The sequence below is a fragment of the Anoplopoma fimbria genome, chromosome 11 (assembly GCF_027596085.1).
Source record: "Anoplopoma fimbria isolate UVic2021 breed Golden Eagle Sablefish chromosome 11, Afim_UVic_2022, whole genome shotgun sequence".
NCBI classification, from domain to species: Eukaryota; Metazoa; Chordata; class Actinopteri; order Perciformes; family Anoplopomatidae; genus Anoplopoma; species Anoplopoma fimbria.
The window spans coordinates 12756993-12773372 of record NC_072459.1 but is presented as its reverse complement, the minus strand read 5'-3'; the positions used below and the strand labels follow the sequence as shown (position 1 = coordinate 12773372).

Sequence of the window (16380 nt, the reverse complement as noted above, 5' to 3'; positions counted from 1 at the left end):
ACCTATGAGCGCAGTGGAGAATGGCGGCTGTGAGCTAGCCGGTGGGGCAATACTCCCTATATATTTACATAGCAAATCGTTGTTTGCTGCTATATGAATGCTCTGAATGTTGAATAAAAGCCCTTTTGTCAATACAGAGGCTGAGTAAAAAGATAAACTTGACTCTGGTTTATGGCCATCAAGATTTCTCTATGAAATAATGCTCTAGAAGCTACAAGCTTCTTCTAATCAACAGAATAGCTTCTTTAAAAATATAATTTCCATTTATAGGTTAAAAAATTTAAATATATTCATCTTAGCCCTTTTCTAATTTGTACATCTTATGAATGTTGGTGATGCACCAATACTAATATTGATATCCAATACAATATATTGATATCCAACGGTGACAATAGGCCGAGCTGGTATCGGATACCATTGTTTTAATAAATAACAATTCAGTACATTTAATCTATGTATTTATTTGTTACAGTTTGTATTACAATGTTAAGAAAGTGATGTTTTTTGAAGAATGCTGTCAGTCACTTCCATACAGTGAGGTTGACAGCTTATTAATGAAACACTTGTATCAGATCATTATTCAGTACCGGCTGATACCAAAAGCCTAAATATCAATATCAGTGCTGAAACAGTCAGATCAGTGGACGTCTGGTTTCCATATCTCTTCAATGATAGACCTGACAGGGAACCTCTACCTGATACTATGATTGAGTTTTCTCTTTTAACTGTGGCCATTCAGATTCATCCTTTCTCTTTCCTTAAGGAATGTTTTAATATTTATTTAGAATTCATTAAAACGTTTTCTTGAGTTGCTCAAAATATGATTTTATCATTGTTGCTTGCTTTGTTTTCTTGAGTTGTGTGTGGAGGTTGTGATGAGCCAATGCTGTGCTGTTGTGCGCGCATATTTAGGTTTCTTTAGTCTCAGTCTTTCACTGTGTCATTAGATGGCCAGTGCTGTGTCATTATGGAGCATAGGCATGGGTGGAAGCAGCAGGAGAACAAGGTTCAGCTCTCTCCCTCTCAAAGATCCTCCTCCGCATGTCCCCCTCTGTCTTTCTGTCCATCTGTCTGTGTCTATTTATCTTTCTCTCTCTCTCTCTCTCTCTCTCTCTCTCTCTCTCTCTCTCTCTCTCTCTCTCTCTCTCTCTATGTCTCTCTCTGTGTATTTCACACTTCAACTCTGTACATGCGAAATGCAGAAATTAAAATTCTCTCCCCCGACTAAGATTTGAAATGTTGTGCCCCTTTCGTCATGCTCTCTTGTTTCCAGCTGTTAAAGCTGCTGTTCTTGCTTTATTGAAGCCCAGGAGATGATCTTAGCTGTCTGACTCAAAATAATTAGTTTGATAAACCTATATGTTGAATGAGGATTAGAGAGACAGAGAGGAGGACCTCTTTGGGGGTTTATTCTCTCATGATACACCAAATGGTTGTTCCTTAATGCAGCAACATATGTTTTATTTTTATTTTTGTATCCCAAAGCAGTTTTTCTCAGCGGTTATCTTATTATTTATTTGTCCTTTTCCTTTTTTTCGATGGCCTTGGGGGGCTGATATGTGACTGTTCCCAGAGGTGCCATCGTGATGTGCTTGTGTGTCTTTTGTTTTTTGAAATAATTCTCTTTATTAGTTTTTAATGTGTTTTTCACCCTCATCCTCCCCTTAGATTAAAGATCCCGACCCTCAATCCATCCCACAGCTAGACTCTTTATTGGGCTATATTTCCACTTTACTTTTCATCTTCTGTTGTACACTCAAGTGGAAAGAGAAACACATCAAGGGCAAAATGACCTCTGAAATCACCCGTTCTCCTGGGAAGCTACCACAGCTTCTTCTCACAGAGATTGAGGAGGCTTTTAGTACTTTGATGAATGAAGAAATGCACATATGGCTGGATTTAGGAAAGTATGTCACCTTAAGTGTCTTAAGGCAATAAGAAACTGGAGATTTGGCAAAGAATAGAAAAACAGTGTCATGGCTAGGCGTGGCGGTGCAGTGCCTGATGGATTTTGTTGTAAAGCGGACATTAACTTGAGGTGGGAAAGGATCTTATCTTGCTGTGGGAAACAGGACTAAATGATAGTAATGATAATCATTTTTAATGTGTGCTAGAACACTGGATGGCTATAGCTTTTTATAAATAGTAACTAAATCATCTTGATAACATCATCATTCAAATTTGGTATTTTAATAGTGCACAAGAATAGTGTATATGTACACCATGAAAACATAAAACAGTTGACTGTGGTTACTGATAGTGACCTTTTCAAGATTGCATGTGTTGTCCCGCATTTTCACTGGTTGTAGTCAGGCTTTGCATTGGATGTAAAGACTTTACCACCGATAGGTTCAGTCTTGAATTTCCACCAGCATGTTTTCTAATCTTAGGAGAAAACAATAAGTCTGCCTGAAAGTTTTATGTTACTCGCTGTTCTTATGTTTGAACATCATGTAAACTCTTTGTAATCCCTTAAATTATGGAGATCTAAAATATTAAAGGATCTATAACAAAATGCTCTATGATAAGTACACTTATTAAACAAAACAAAAAAAAGACATGCCATTGCATGTATTTTGTTACTTCACAATTTTTTTTATATGGATGAGAAATGATATTTAATCTAGCGACTGGTGATAATGAGTCCCTGTGTGCATTGCCATCATGGTATTGACAGTTTGATTGCTCTGTGCATGAAAGAACTCATGCAGTCATATGGCCGATTAGCTCAGCATGACCCACCTCTATGAACGCACGCACACACACACACACACACACACACACACACACACACACACACACACACACACACAACACACACAAACCTGCAGGGTTTCCCCATCTCAACAGCAATTCATATAAGTCATTTTCTCATCCAAAGGTGCAATTACACACCCCTGAGCTTTAGCGGGGCCTGGGGAGCTGTGCGTATCTGCATGTTCTTATTCTGTTTTCTGTCATGTGTTCAAAAGCCTTATTGTCGGCAGGCTGCTCGGAGCGAAGGGAGCCATCAGCTAGTTGGGGCGGGCTATCGGCTCAGATGGCTGAACACACTTCACAAGTATGTGTTTGCTCACATCTGCTCATGTGAGAGGGAGGGGAAAAGACAACGAATCCCGCGTTGCCATAGAAACAAAGAGGAAAGCCCCCCCTCTCTACCAGCAAATGTTGGGAAAGTGCAGCGTTGGTTTTTGGGCTGTGTGGGTCTAACCATGTGGGGGTTCTGGTGTAGCGTCACTCTGGATCCCCGGGAAGACCCCCCCCACCTCCCCATCTCTTCCTCTTCCTGCTGACTGAATAGATTGCAGTTTTTCTTCTTTCATCTGTCTGGTGCGTCCTGAGGAGACCACCAGTGAGCCGGGGCCTTTTTCATTCTCGACCTGAGTCATCCACTCTTCCCTCCATAGGATGAAAGGAGAGCCACTGAGACTTTTCCCCTGAGGTGGTCAGACAGGAAATACAGTCACCGACACTCTGTCTGGTTATGTGCCTGTACACATGTAAGGGTGTCTCTTTGTCATTTTAATAATGTCTCTCCATGTGCGTCCATGTCAGATGGCCATGTGAATGGACTAATAATCCTAATGACCCCTTTGCAGGTGTGTATTTTAGGCCTGTGAGCGTACAGTATATATGTCCCTAACAGGAGGGTGCCAGCATGGAAAGGGAGAAAGAACAGTAATTATGGTCTCCCATGTTCAGCAGAAACATCAGAGGGAAGTAATTTGTTGCTCTATATTTAATCAGTGGAGATAACGAGACTGACTGCAGCTGTCTGGGCCTATGGGCAGGCGAACAAGCAGGAACGCCATTTCCTCCAAAACCCATTAGGTTTAATGCGACCAGCCACAGTGTCTTATTTCTTTTACTTTTCGGGGTTCAAATAATCGTTATCGCCTTTTTCTATCTCCGATTTGCTCTACTGTACACACTATCATCTTCACCTTTTATTCTATTCCCTTTTATCTCCCAGCCGTCCACTTGTTTCTTCTCCTCCTCTGTTCTTTGATTTGTCTGCATAAAATAAGTAATTTTTTTTCTCCCCCCCCTCCCTGTCTCTATCTCGGCCCATCTTTACATTTCTCTCCTAGGGTGCAAGTAGAGTTCTATGTGAATGAGAACACTTTCAAGGAGCGCCTCAAGCTGTTCTTCATCAAAAACCAAAGATCCAGTGAGTTGAATTTTGTTTGGGAATCACATTTTCTCTGTCTGCATGCGGTTTGGAGATTTTGCTCTTATTTTTGATTGAGTAGATGTCTTTTCTTTTTAGTGTGTGGTGTGCTGTCACTATTGCTCTTCATTTCATCACCAGTTCTTCAACTTGTCCACTCTTTGTGACTGTTTTATACATCTGTGTGGTGATTTAGATTCTGTGTCCTCATTCATAGACATGACATTCCTATTATATGTATATTCTCTTATGTGCATAAAGGCATTAAACATATGTAAAACCTTAACTTGAGGTATAAGACACATGTGTATGTGCTAAAATATTTAATTCTTAATTAGTTAAACAGTAACAAATAATTGTAGCTTTGGTCTGTTTTTATTTAGGGATTAAATTTCTGCTTAAATAATGTACTCTATTAGTGATATGAACTGAGGTGTAAGAGATACAATATTAACTTTCAGCAGTCAAAAATAATTACCATATACATTTTCTGCTGCATTAAGCTAACCGTTTTCAAGCATGGCTACACATGCTTGATTGAAAGTATGTGTTGAATTGTGTATTGATGAACAATCTAAGGCACTCGTGGTGATAATTATGGCTTCTGGGTTGGTTCCCCAGAGCTCTTCTGTTTTTGTTTGTTTGCGTTGTGTCGTCTGATACCTTAATTTGTATTTGGTGCATAGAGTAAATAATTGAAGCTTTGTGAAGTGTCATATTCTTAAATTATGCATGAAGAATATTAAACAACTCTACAATTTTCATCGGATTAAAAGTCTGATAAAACGTTTTTTTGAGCTGATATTTATTTATAATGACTGATTGTCTTCTTTTCTTCCATTTCAGGTCTGCGAGTGCGAATGTTTAACTTTGCTCTGAAGGTGCTGAGCTGCCTCCTCTACATCGTCAGAGTCCTTTTGGACAACCCGCAAGACGGAAGACTGGACTGGTGAGAGAAATGCTGATAACAGACCGGCTTAATGAGGTGAAACGATGTCTATGTGAGTGTGGAGGCCTGATAGTAGGAACAGGTGCACTCGGTCAACAGATGAGATAACAGTGTATAGAGTATCCTTTAAAAGGATTGGACGTAAGATGAAGGTGGGGGAGGAGAGGGGGTGGAGATGCAATCAGGGGAGTAAACTGATATTTGGACTGAGCCGAGGGCCAATTTTGGTGAGAGACGCTGGACAGTAATACACCTTTCTTTTTCTTTCCTGCAGCGTGAGCGGAGTAAACTGCACCAAACAGAACACATCCTCTTCACGTCCCTGGAGTGAGTTTGACTGGTAAGCATGCAAGTCTCTAATTAGGAGCGATGGCTTCAGCCTGCAGACAAGGACCATGAAACCGCAAACCCTGAAGGACCGGCAACACCGGTCCACGTGGTCGGGAACGTTGTTTAATGCAATCAATGCAACTTCGCTTAACTGATGCAACTCACAATGCTGATATTGAGCATTACAGATCTGCATTCATTCATCACAATCCAACCGTATGGATTACCTGTTGCCATAATGTGTACGTAGTGCCTGTGCGGCCTAATCAACAGCGATCTAGTGGAGATAAAGCGTGTAATATACAGCAGAAGAGGGAGGAGGAGCAGGAAATGCGTATGGACCTGAGGCTGTGCCATGTCTCCTGCTCAGGGACCTATTGATCTAATTGGAGGCTGGTGACACTGGCTAAGCTCTGGCTCCAAATGAATAAGGAGCCTGACAGGGTGAGCTCAGGGAAGGGATGGGCCGCCTCCTGCTCCAGGCAGCAGACTCATAGGAGCAAATCAGAGCGCGGGCAGGCAAGCAGCCACGATAAGCCCCAGGGAGTCTTTGGTGAAAAAAAGGGCCTTTCTCTCACAATAAGGCTGTAAATTTCCATTTGACTGTGTGAATATTACTATTTGCCGACAATAAGAGCACATTGGCAGCTGGGCACTCCACTGCTGTTCAGTTGTATGCAGCATAATTACGTTTATTTTCTCCATTTTAGTGGCCTCCATCTAATTTTTGTCTCTAATTTTTTCTGCCTCGTCTCTCTACTTCTGCTGTTCTTTCCTTTTCTTCCGCTCTGCAGGAAACTGATCATCTGGGTGGATAGACCTCTACCGCTGTGGGCACTGCAGGTCAGAGTCATAGAACGTTAAACTCCTGTATAAACAAGGCCTCAGTCTGTTAACACACATATCTGCGTACACAAACACACTAACACATAGGTGCATGACTTCATTTCTGCATTCCTATTTGTTGTATTTACGTACACATGACATCAGTTCACCTCAACTGACACGTATTTACACTTGCAGCATAATTACACACACACATACATATATGTACACAACCAGACACCAGACTGTCTCTAGCTTCACTTAAATCTGTTCCCTGTGAAGCTCAATCATCAGCACGCCAACTGATTCCACCCACACTCTCCTCTTCCATCTCTGCGACTCCTAATTTCTCTCTGCTCTGGTGTCTCTCCGACTCCTCTCTGCGTCTGTATCTCTCATTCCTCCCTAACTCTCTTGCTCTTTTTTTTTTTGCAGGTGCTTGTGGCTTTCATCAGCTTTTCAGAAACTATGTTGCTCGTGTATCTAAGCTACAAGGTGAGTAACTCATGGCCCCCAACAGCCAATATGCAACCGTTTTTGATGTCTGCATCTCTGATGTCTACATGTGTGGGAGTGTGTGCATGCACGCGATATGCTTGAGGATAGTGTTTGTCTACTATGCCCTCCTGGGTATGTTCACTCTGCTAAAGAGAAGTTTTCCTTACTCTCCCTGATGATCCTCCTTTGCTCCTGCATTCGGAAAGCCCTTCAGTGAGCCTTGAGGCTTCCTTAGCATCATCCTGTTATTGACACATAACAGAGAGACTTTAGGGGAGGCCCCTGTGTTGCTGTAGCGGGGGGCCGATCCATCAACGGGTTGCCCTGCTTTTGATGTACCTGACACTATAAGCCTATAAAGGGTTCACTCTGCAGATTACTCTGGAGGCTAGAGGCCTTAGCATTTAGAGGTGACTGATTCCTGCGGACATACCCCGTGCCTGTCCACCTACACTAGTCAGAATCAGATCAGCCATTTGCATGTGGAAGACAAATAAAAAGATCCATGGCTGACATCTTAATTGAACGGCAAAGCTCAGTGGAAACTGAGTAATGCTGCTTCTTCTCTCAAGCTGCACAGGGGAGTTATATAACCCTTATGTATCCCGACCAATTCTGTGGTGATAAAGCCGGTCAATTTGTTCTCTTCCACTCTACGCAATCAGGCCTGTTATGCAGTAATTCCCGAAGGTCACCATGACAATGGAGTTCCCTGACCCTCGTGTGTGCTTTGCGTTTCCAGGGCAACGTTTGGGAGCAAGTGTTACGTGTCCCCTTCATTCTGGAGATGATCAGCGCCGTTCCCTTCATGATCACTGTGAGTGGAAGCACTGACAGCGCTCAGACACAACCGCTTTCCTTGAGAGAGATCCTGTGATTGTGTACGACATGTGAAAAAAACGTGATGAGACGCTCTCTCTTCTCTTCAGGTGATTTTGCCCTCCTTCAGAAATCTCTTCATCCCCGTATTTCTCAATTGCTGGCTGGCCAAACACGCTCTGGAGAACATGATAGTGAGTGAAGCACTATCTCCCCATCCATTTTTTTCAATACTTTCATCTCAACATCCCTGTTATGTTATTCTGTTGGCATGCGATTGCCCCTCTCTGTCTGGGCCATTTCAGCTCAACAGCTCTGCCATGAAGGTAAATCAGTAACAAATCATTTAAACTTGCACTTTGGGCTTGGTATTAACATTTTCTCATCCCCTGCCTCCATTTGTCTCCCTTTCTGCTCTATATATTCCAACACTCAGCCATCTTACCTACTATGGATCAACTTTATTTTATCCCCATTTCACACTTTACCAATGCAGCATTTGGATTGCAATGGTTTCCACACGTTACCTCACATCTGTGTGTGTCTCTCTACAGAATGATCTCCACAGGGCGATCCAGCGGACCCACTCGGCCATGTTTAACCAGGTGGTGATACTCATCAGCACGCTGGTCTGCCTCATGTTTACGTGGTGGGTACCCTCGCTGCTGACACTGAACAAAAAAAAAGGGGGGCAACCAGGAAAGAAAAGATAGACATGAAATGGAGGTTGGACACCAAGTGAAAGGTGTCACAGCTGTGGAAAGGGGTAAGGAAAGGAGCAGAAAATGTGAGACAAGTAGAAAAAATATGAGGAGAAAAAACGAGAATAAAAATGGCTGCTCTTTCAGCTAAAACATAAAAAGATAGAGAGCGGAGAGGTAATTGGTAACTGTGAGATGCTGCCTTGAAATGACAGCTGGTGATTGCAGTGATTCAGTGCAGTGGAGGATGTGTCAGACTGCTGAATATCTGGTCTGAAAAGCCTGAGCTAATCCAGAAGATCCTACACTGTGATTTAAGCCCTCTGACCATTCCAGGGTTGACATTAACCTGTTGACCTATCTATCCCCTAAAGAACATAATAACACAATAACACCCTATACTTCACCCAGCATGTGAAGTCTGACCCAATTCTCACTTATTCCTCTCACTTTCCTCATCTTTCCCACCCTGCCGGCCTCCCTCAGCATCTGCGGTATCCAGCACCTCGAACGAGCTGGCAACAACCTGACCCTGTTCGACTCGCTCTACTTCTGTGTGGTCACTTTCTCCACGGTGGGCTTTGGAGATGTCACCCCCCAAATCTGGCCCTCGCAGCTCCTGGTGGTCATCATGATCTTTGTGGCGCTCATCGTGCTTCCCATCCAGGTGAGAAACGATGAGGATAACCTCTAACGCAATCACAGGCAGGAGATTTAAAAAATATATGTGATTAGTATTTAAGTAATACAACAAACAAGATATGAGTACAAAACGTAAAGCTTTAAAAGAAGGATTTTAAAAAGTGTGTCGATGGACAGATTATTGTGACAGTGATATCGTCACAATATTAGAGGATGCAGTCATGAAAATGTACAGGTGTATAGTTGACTTCGAAAGGAAGGTTAAGTTTGAAGTTTGGTGTGGTCAGAGCAAGGGTGCCAGAGGTAAAGGGGCAGAAATTGGGGAAAGTGGAGAATTGGCCTCCAAGTTTACTGCACTGGCCCGATTTGGCCTCATTTCTGATGTGATCCCATTGTTAGATTGTCTCATATTTTTTTAACAATTTAACGTTTGGAGCAGCCAACAGGGGCTGGGCCAGGCTGTCTTCCAGATAATATGAAAGTCAAAAAATCGCAGATAATCTGACTGCAGACGTGCCTTTAAAGTGATCAGAAAAATCTTTAAATCATTCCTAAAATTGATGGACAGGATAGCTTTGCATTCCCCAAAAGCCAATTAGTTTTCTTTGATAAGCTCATTACAGTAAAGTTATCTCTGTTAATAATTCTTGAATATCCTCTCTTGCACAATAATGTGATGACTCATTGCATCCTACGTAGATTTACAGCAGCTATTTTTACTCGGAGAACAGCGAGAGTGTCTTCCTTACTTTCTCAATTCCCCAAATCACTCTCCTGTCCTTTAGCAGCTCCACAGAAGGAACTTAACATTAGAGCGGTTTAACACACACACGCACACGCATCTACTATTTCTGCAGGGACTGATAAAAACACCTTGAGAAACAGTTGCACTACAGCCTGTAATTATTGTTCATCATAATTGTGTAAAGCTTTTATCCCTGAAGTAGCTGACGTACCTGTGTGTTTCCCAAAATATGCAGAAGTGCTAATAGGATGTATTTCCAGTGTGTGTGTGTGTGGGGGGGGGGGGGGGGCTTCTCTGTCAGGAAATCACACTCACACACGACTGATAAACAATTCACAAATGATTTGGTTTACTGGCATTCTTGTTTTTTTAGCTAATTGGATTTAGTGATGACGCTACAAGTCTTTGATAGCTTTTCTTTTTTTAATCGTGTCACATGAGCAGTGGGTGTAGGGCTCGCATCCTACGCATGCATTATGGCTATTGAACACGCACTCACTGTTTTTGTTTTTTCCCATCAGCTGTGACCGGGTGGCAGCAAATATCTTCACAAAAACAAATGACACAAGCATGAAGAAACTTTCGCTTAACTTAAACAAACCGACTCATATAGAAATGGCGATCTGTGCGTCGACAACATGGATGCCATGTCATCCTCCCCGCTCCCTCTCCCCATCTTTCATCCATAAATAACCCTTGACATTTAGAAACTGGCCCCCCTAAGCCCCTACCCACACACACACTCTCTCTCTCTGTGTGTGTGTGTGTGTGTGTGTGTGTGTGTGTGTGTGTGTGTGTGTGTGTGTGTGTGTGTGTGTGTGTGTGTGTGTGTGTGTGTGTGTGTGTGTGTGTGTGTCCTGCCATGACCGGTCTCCAGGCTGCACAGGGAAGCCACAGAGCACATCAGGATTCAGCTACTATCTTTTTCTTATTGCTGCCTCTATTTGTTTTCTTGTACTTCTCCTCCACACACCACAGGACATGCACCTTTTGTAATCTTTGTGTAATTTTGAGAACATTTCAAAATATATTGATTTGAAAATAGAAAAAAAGATAAAAAAGCCAACCATCTAGGTCATTTTTCTTGTTTCCAAATCAGTTTGGAGACTTTCCTTGAAATAAATCACAACAGAGGCTTGATTGGAATCTCACAAATCCGCCAAGGTTGGTGCACACAAATGATGGCTGAATAAAACATTACTATAAAAATGGTCGCGTGTGGTCTGATTTTCTCTACATCAACACGAGCCGACATGGTCTCCGCAGAAAAAACGATCCAATTAAAATGCACTCGAATGAACAGTCTATTGAGTTCTGTGGACGTGTCTGTGGTGTGTGTTTAGAAACATTAGCAGCCGTTCATTGCTACTGTTGCTGCTCAAGAGCTGACATCTTCCATTACAGCTGGCAGAGTGTTCAATAAATCAGCTCGTCACCTGTTTAGTATCGACTTCATGTCACTTGAAATAAGAAGATTCTTGACAGGAAGGGTTTGAGAGTGAAGGACGAGTAGTCTTTGCCACTAACTGTTTTTGTTTTTATTGGTATTTTAAAACAATGCCAAAAAAAATAAATAAAATACCTTTGGACAGAGCCAGGCTAACTGTTTGTTTGGCTTTGTGCTAAGTTAAAGTAACCGGCTGCTGGGTGTGTCTTCATGCTTACTGTACAGACATGAGAATGGTATCAGTTTTCTTTTATTGCTTTAATCAGAAGCTCAGTTGTGGGTTCTTTCTAGTATTGAAACATTTTCTGAGCTCTGCTCGTTGCAGGAGGACTTTGTTTACTGCACACTACATTGATAAGCATCTTTTTGGAGCAAAGTAATCTGTGCTATGAATAAGTGTTGACCAATGTTCTCACTGTAAAATATCTGTCTATTTTCAGTGGAAATGTCAAAAAATCAATAAAACAGTGACTCTTACATCTCTTCATCTGGTAAAGGATCTACACACTCGGCCCTCCACACACATAGAGAATAATCGGTGCAATTTTGCTCAGGCTTATTGATATTTCCTAAACCTACTTTCCTGTTAATGTCTGCTATCATGTTCCATTTGGCCACCGTCCTGAACCAAATCTCTGCTGTTCTTAATCCCCAACCACTCTCCCTGATCAAACAAAAAACACTACTCCTAAATAAGGCATTGTTTTTTTCTCAAGCCACCTGGCTCCTCCCTGTATTTTCATCTGACTTAATCCAATTTCCATCTGTTGAATGTGATGGATGTCGTCCTGAATGCAGTTCGAGCAGCTGGCCTTTCTTTGGATGGAGCGGCAGAAGTCCGGGGGGAACTACAGCCGCTACAGGGCGCAGACGGAGAAACACGTGGTGCTGTGTGTCAGCTGCCTCAAGATCGACCTCCTCATGGACTTCCTGAATGAGTTCTTCGCTCACCCCCGACTGCAGGTCTGCCAAAATGGTTTTAAGCAGGACAAGAAAAAATGTTGGGGGGTCTTGTGTGTGTTGTCTGTAATCCTCTTCAGGAGCCCGAACAGCTGAGGTTAAGCAGAGGATTAATTCAGCAGCAGCACGGATCAAACTGCTGTCTTATTCATGTCGGAGCAGATGTGTGTACGTGTGTTTGCCTAAGGGGGCATCCTTGTGTGCACATCTTTTTGTTCAATAATGGAGTGTCTGGTTTGATTGTCCTTGAGCACTTCAAAGGGCTGGGGTTATAAGGATAATCAGGTTCAGGGAGTGGTTAAGGTTAAACTTCTCCACTCAAATAATGAGTTTTGCATATAGTTCCTTCACTTGGTTGTTTGACCGTCACTCTGCACATTGATGAACTTGCAGAGTGACACCAGAATTAATCTGTTGAGGGGGAAAATCTTAGTGTAAGGTGTGTTAATTGAAGCAGGATTTTGTGACATTGCAATTTAAAAGTGCATATACGCCTCTCTCATGTCTCTTTGCTGTCCTTCTGCAGTAAGTCTCTACCTTCCCCTCTCAAGTGTGTCAAGTGTCTCAAGTGACACGCAGCAGCCAGAATACAAATAGTGTGTCTATGTTTGTGTGTGTGCAGGACTACTATGTGGTGATCCTTTGCCCAGCAGAGATGGATGTCCAGGTCAGGAGGGTCCTACATGTCCCTCTTTGGGCCCAGAGAGTCATCTACCTGCAGGGTTCTGCCCTCAAAGACCAGGACCTGATGAGGGCCAAGTGAGTCACGGTGACCAAAATCAACAATTGAGAGTCTGATTTTATAGATGTATTTATTTTCATATCTGTTGAACGATCTGTAAAAAGCATTATTGCCATAAAAATAATTCTGCAACAATCGAGCCCTGATTAAGAACAGAACAGACCTGAGAGCCTTGAAATGAAAGTCCTGACATGCAGCAGCTTGAGCTCATAATTAATACATAAAGCACCTTCAGCCTCGGAGTAACAGCTGTAATTGCAGTTTGAGTCATAATGCTTTTTGTTTTCCCACTGGCTTTTGATAATACAGCCACAGCACCTTAAACTGGCTTTGTCACAGGGAAAGAAAAGGAGAAAAAAAAAAACCCTCTCCTCGCCTTCTCCTATCTCAACCCTGAATAGCGTGGGCTTGAAAGACATATTGGTTTGTTTGTTGTTCTATTGTCCTGCTTCTTTCTCTTTTGTCCTCTCCCTCAATAACATGACAACACCCTCCTTCCCATGTCTTCTCTCCTCATCACTTCCCCAATTCTCCCCCTCTCTCTTTCTTTCTATCTCTCTCGCTCCCATGGCCACATGCTCTACTAACTGCCTGCAGGATGGACGATGCTGAGGCCTGCTTTATCCTCAGTAACCGGTTTGAAGTGGACCGCATTGCCGCTGTACGTTCCTCACCGCTTCCCTGCATCGCCTTCACTCCTCACACTGCAAAATATCCACATTAAGACTGCTTGCCTGATGATGATGATTATTATAAGCCTTAAACTGCATTTTTTTCTAAAAGCAAATGCAAGTTTCCTGTAATTTGTTTTTAATTTTCTTGAGTTAAGTTGCTTTTTAATGAAATCCTCAAAGCAGCTTTCACCAAAACACTAATCGCACGGTACGAACAACTGAAGCTGAGAATAAAAGAAACGGAGGCAGACACACAAAGACATTTCTTTTATACGCAGGCATATGTGCCAAACAAAAGAAAAAAAAGTCTATACAGTAGGTGCAGTGTTACACAGCACTGCATTCCATGACAATGAGTCGATAACACTGTTTAATCAACACCTGGTTCTCACACTGAAGGTTTGGCACCTGAATTGTTATTACTTTAGTGATCCTTTAATATATTCTCTAGCACCATCATCCGGTCACAATTGTTACTTGTTTAAATACCTGCAAGCTTTGTATTTAGTGCAGATGTGACCATGGTAAACATAGCTGCACATCAGCGTGTCTTCCATGTGACCATGTTAGCATGCTGGTGTCAGCTTTGCAGCTCAAAGAACCGCTGTGCCAGAGAACATCCTCACACAGCTGTTAACTCTCAGTCGTGTTTTCACTCGGCTGAATTTTCAACAACTGTCTGAAGGCCAATTTTACTCGGCTCACTCTTCATGGCTGCGCAGAGTTAAATACTTCTGTATAGAAATATGTCAGAATTATATTGCTCTCAAATGTTGCAAGGACCATTTGATTGAACTGAGCAGTCAGTGGTTTAAGGGGATTATTAAGCAAGGAGCTACAATCTGATGCCTCTAATGGTGGGTTTCTACCTCCCTCTCTCTCGCCCTCCCTTTTTTTCCCTCCATCCATCTCAATCCCCTCCGTCTCCAATTGTCTCAGGATCATCAGACCATCCTGCGAGCCTGGGCAGTGAAGGACTTTGCTCCAAATTGCCCCCTTTACGTCCAGATTCTAAAGCCGGAGAACAAGTTTCATGTCAAATTTGCAGGTGGGTGAGGCAGGTGTGAAATCGTACACTCTGACAGTGACTTGAGGTGTCAACTAAAAGTCTGCGTGTCTGTTCTTGTTCTAACGCAACTACGGTTGTTTGATCACATCAGGATGCAGATAATAATTTGATGACACCTACAAAAAGAAAAAGTCCTGGAGCAGTATGTGACTAGAGTTGTGCGTTGTTAAAGATGGGTGATTGGGTAAGCAGTTTTATTTTGCTACTGCAGGGTTGCATTACAACAACATCAGAGGTGACAGAGCTGTCCTGTCTTCTCTTTTATTTCGTCATGTCGCCCTCTCTACCTGAGTTTGTCAGCTTGATTTATAGGCCTGAAAAATTGTCTTTTCTATCCTTTGCTGGATAGAAAAGACATGTGTGCCTTTGCTGCACACATCTCTCCGTCCTCCCAGCTCTGAGGGAAAATGCTGGACAGATTGGTCTCGTCTTGGCTGAAAGCCCTCTGAGGGATTCTGTGAGTTTTAACATTGCCTTTTTGGAGAGAGACCTTTCTTCTCCTCGCTCAACAGAAGACGGAAGTCAATCATCCCAGAGTGAAGGAAGAGAAACCAAACTCTCTCTCTCTCACCCTTTCCTCACACATCTCTCTGCCTACAGCCCTGGAGAACTCAATTCTAGCTTACCGCCCTCATCCCAGCTGTCTCTATCAATGATTAACGTTTTACTTCGCTGCCTTGGCAAAGAATATCCCCTTCTTTTGAGGAGTTCTACTGTTGTGCTAACCCGGCAGATGAGCTCTCCCCCTTTCTTCCTGCAGCGCTGTTTGAACACTTCACTGCCACAGCCAGACTGAGGCCTTGGTTGTGAGTCTGGCAGGAGTTGTTAGGTAGAATCATAATGTTAATTCATGATTTATACCCGTTCTGTATTATATGATCATCTGCTGGCTCAGTAGGGTGAACTTCTCGCTACTGTTCCGGCAGACAGACAGCTCTATCATGCATGTGAAGTGCTTTTTGATATCTATCATTGACATAGTGTTGGACATGTTCAGATATCCTCCTCATTCATTTTTCAAATAGACAAAAGTCGTCTCCTTTTAACACAGCAGCCACTCAGTGCTGAATGATAAACTCCCTGCAGGACTATAGTAAACAGCAAAGGACCTCTTAAGAACACAAAACACAAAGTTCATGATCATCATGACTATAAAGTCCCTCTAACCATGAAGTCTCCAGGTGGACTCAGGAAGCAAATCTGTATGCAGAAGCATAAGTACAGATGCCATGTTTTGACACCACTTGAAATATATACTCACTAAGTGCTAGTGTGGTGGGAAGCATCAATGAGCCATAGACACAAGATTTGATTTGATCCACAGCTTAATAACAGCTCAGCGTTCATTAGAAAACATCCGTCGGTATGATGCTGCAGCAGGGTAGGAAACCATGGGGTGCTGGAGAAACAACACAGAATTTTTTGCAGAGCGTCAATTTATTATCTCCACAGTTTATGTTTTGAACAATAGGCGGCCGCCCTCCTGAGCTTGGCTCATTGTAGCCGCATGTAGTTGATAGCAGCTCACTCATACAAACAATAACGGCTCACTGATTTAATTAGCTCAACCGGTGGACCTGTGGTCAGGTCGTTATTGCACTCCTGCAGAGGGTGCAAATGACTGCGCACACATATCTGCACACAGCTTTGATACCGGTCTGTGATTGACATTAACACTCGCAAGAAATGGGTACAAAGACCCTGATCTTCTAAGTGAGGGTGACAGAAACAGAAAGTGTGTGTGTTTTTGCACAGTGTGTCAAGGTCTGTAATTTGTTTCTCTCCTGGTCTGGGTCCAGGAACCTGAA

General features: G+C 42.7%; 1 protein-coding gene across 1 annotated transcript in view; it reads left to right on the top strand.

Moving 5' to 3' along the window:
- LOC129098896 (potassium channel subfamily T member 2-like) overlaps positions 1-16380 on the top strand; it is a 33410-nt gene that overhangs the window by 6095 nt on the left and 10935 nt on the right. The window contains 13 exon segments of the mRNA XM_054608024.1: positions 4092-4171; positions 5018-5120; positions 5395-5460; positions 6245-6293; positions 6711-6770; positions 7516-7590; positions 7703-7786; positions 8147-8241; positions 8780-8960; positions 11926-12090; positions 12710-12846; positions 13427-13490; positions 14443-14551. Coding sequence (XP_054463999.1) covers positions 4092-4171; positions 5018-5120; positions 5395-5460; positions 6245-6293; positions 6711-6770; positions 7516-7590; positions 7703-7786; positions 8147-8241; positions 8780-8960; positions 11926-12090; positions 12710-12846; positions 13427-13490; positions 14443-14551 — 1268 coding nt within the window.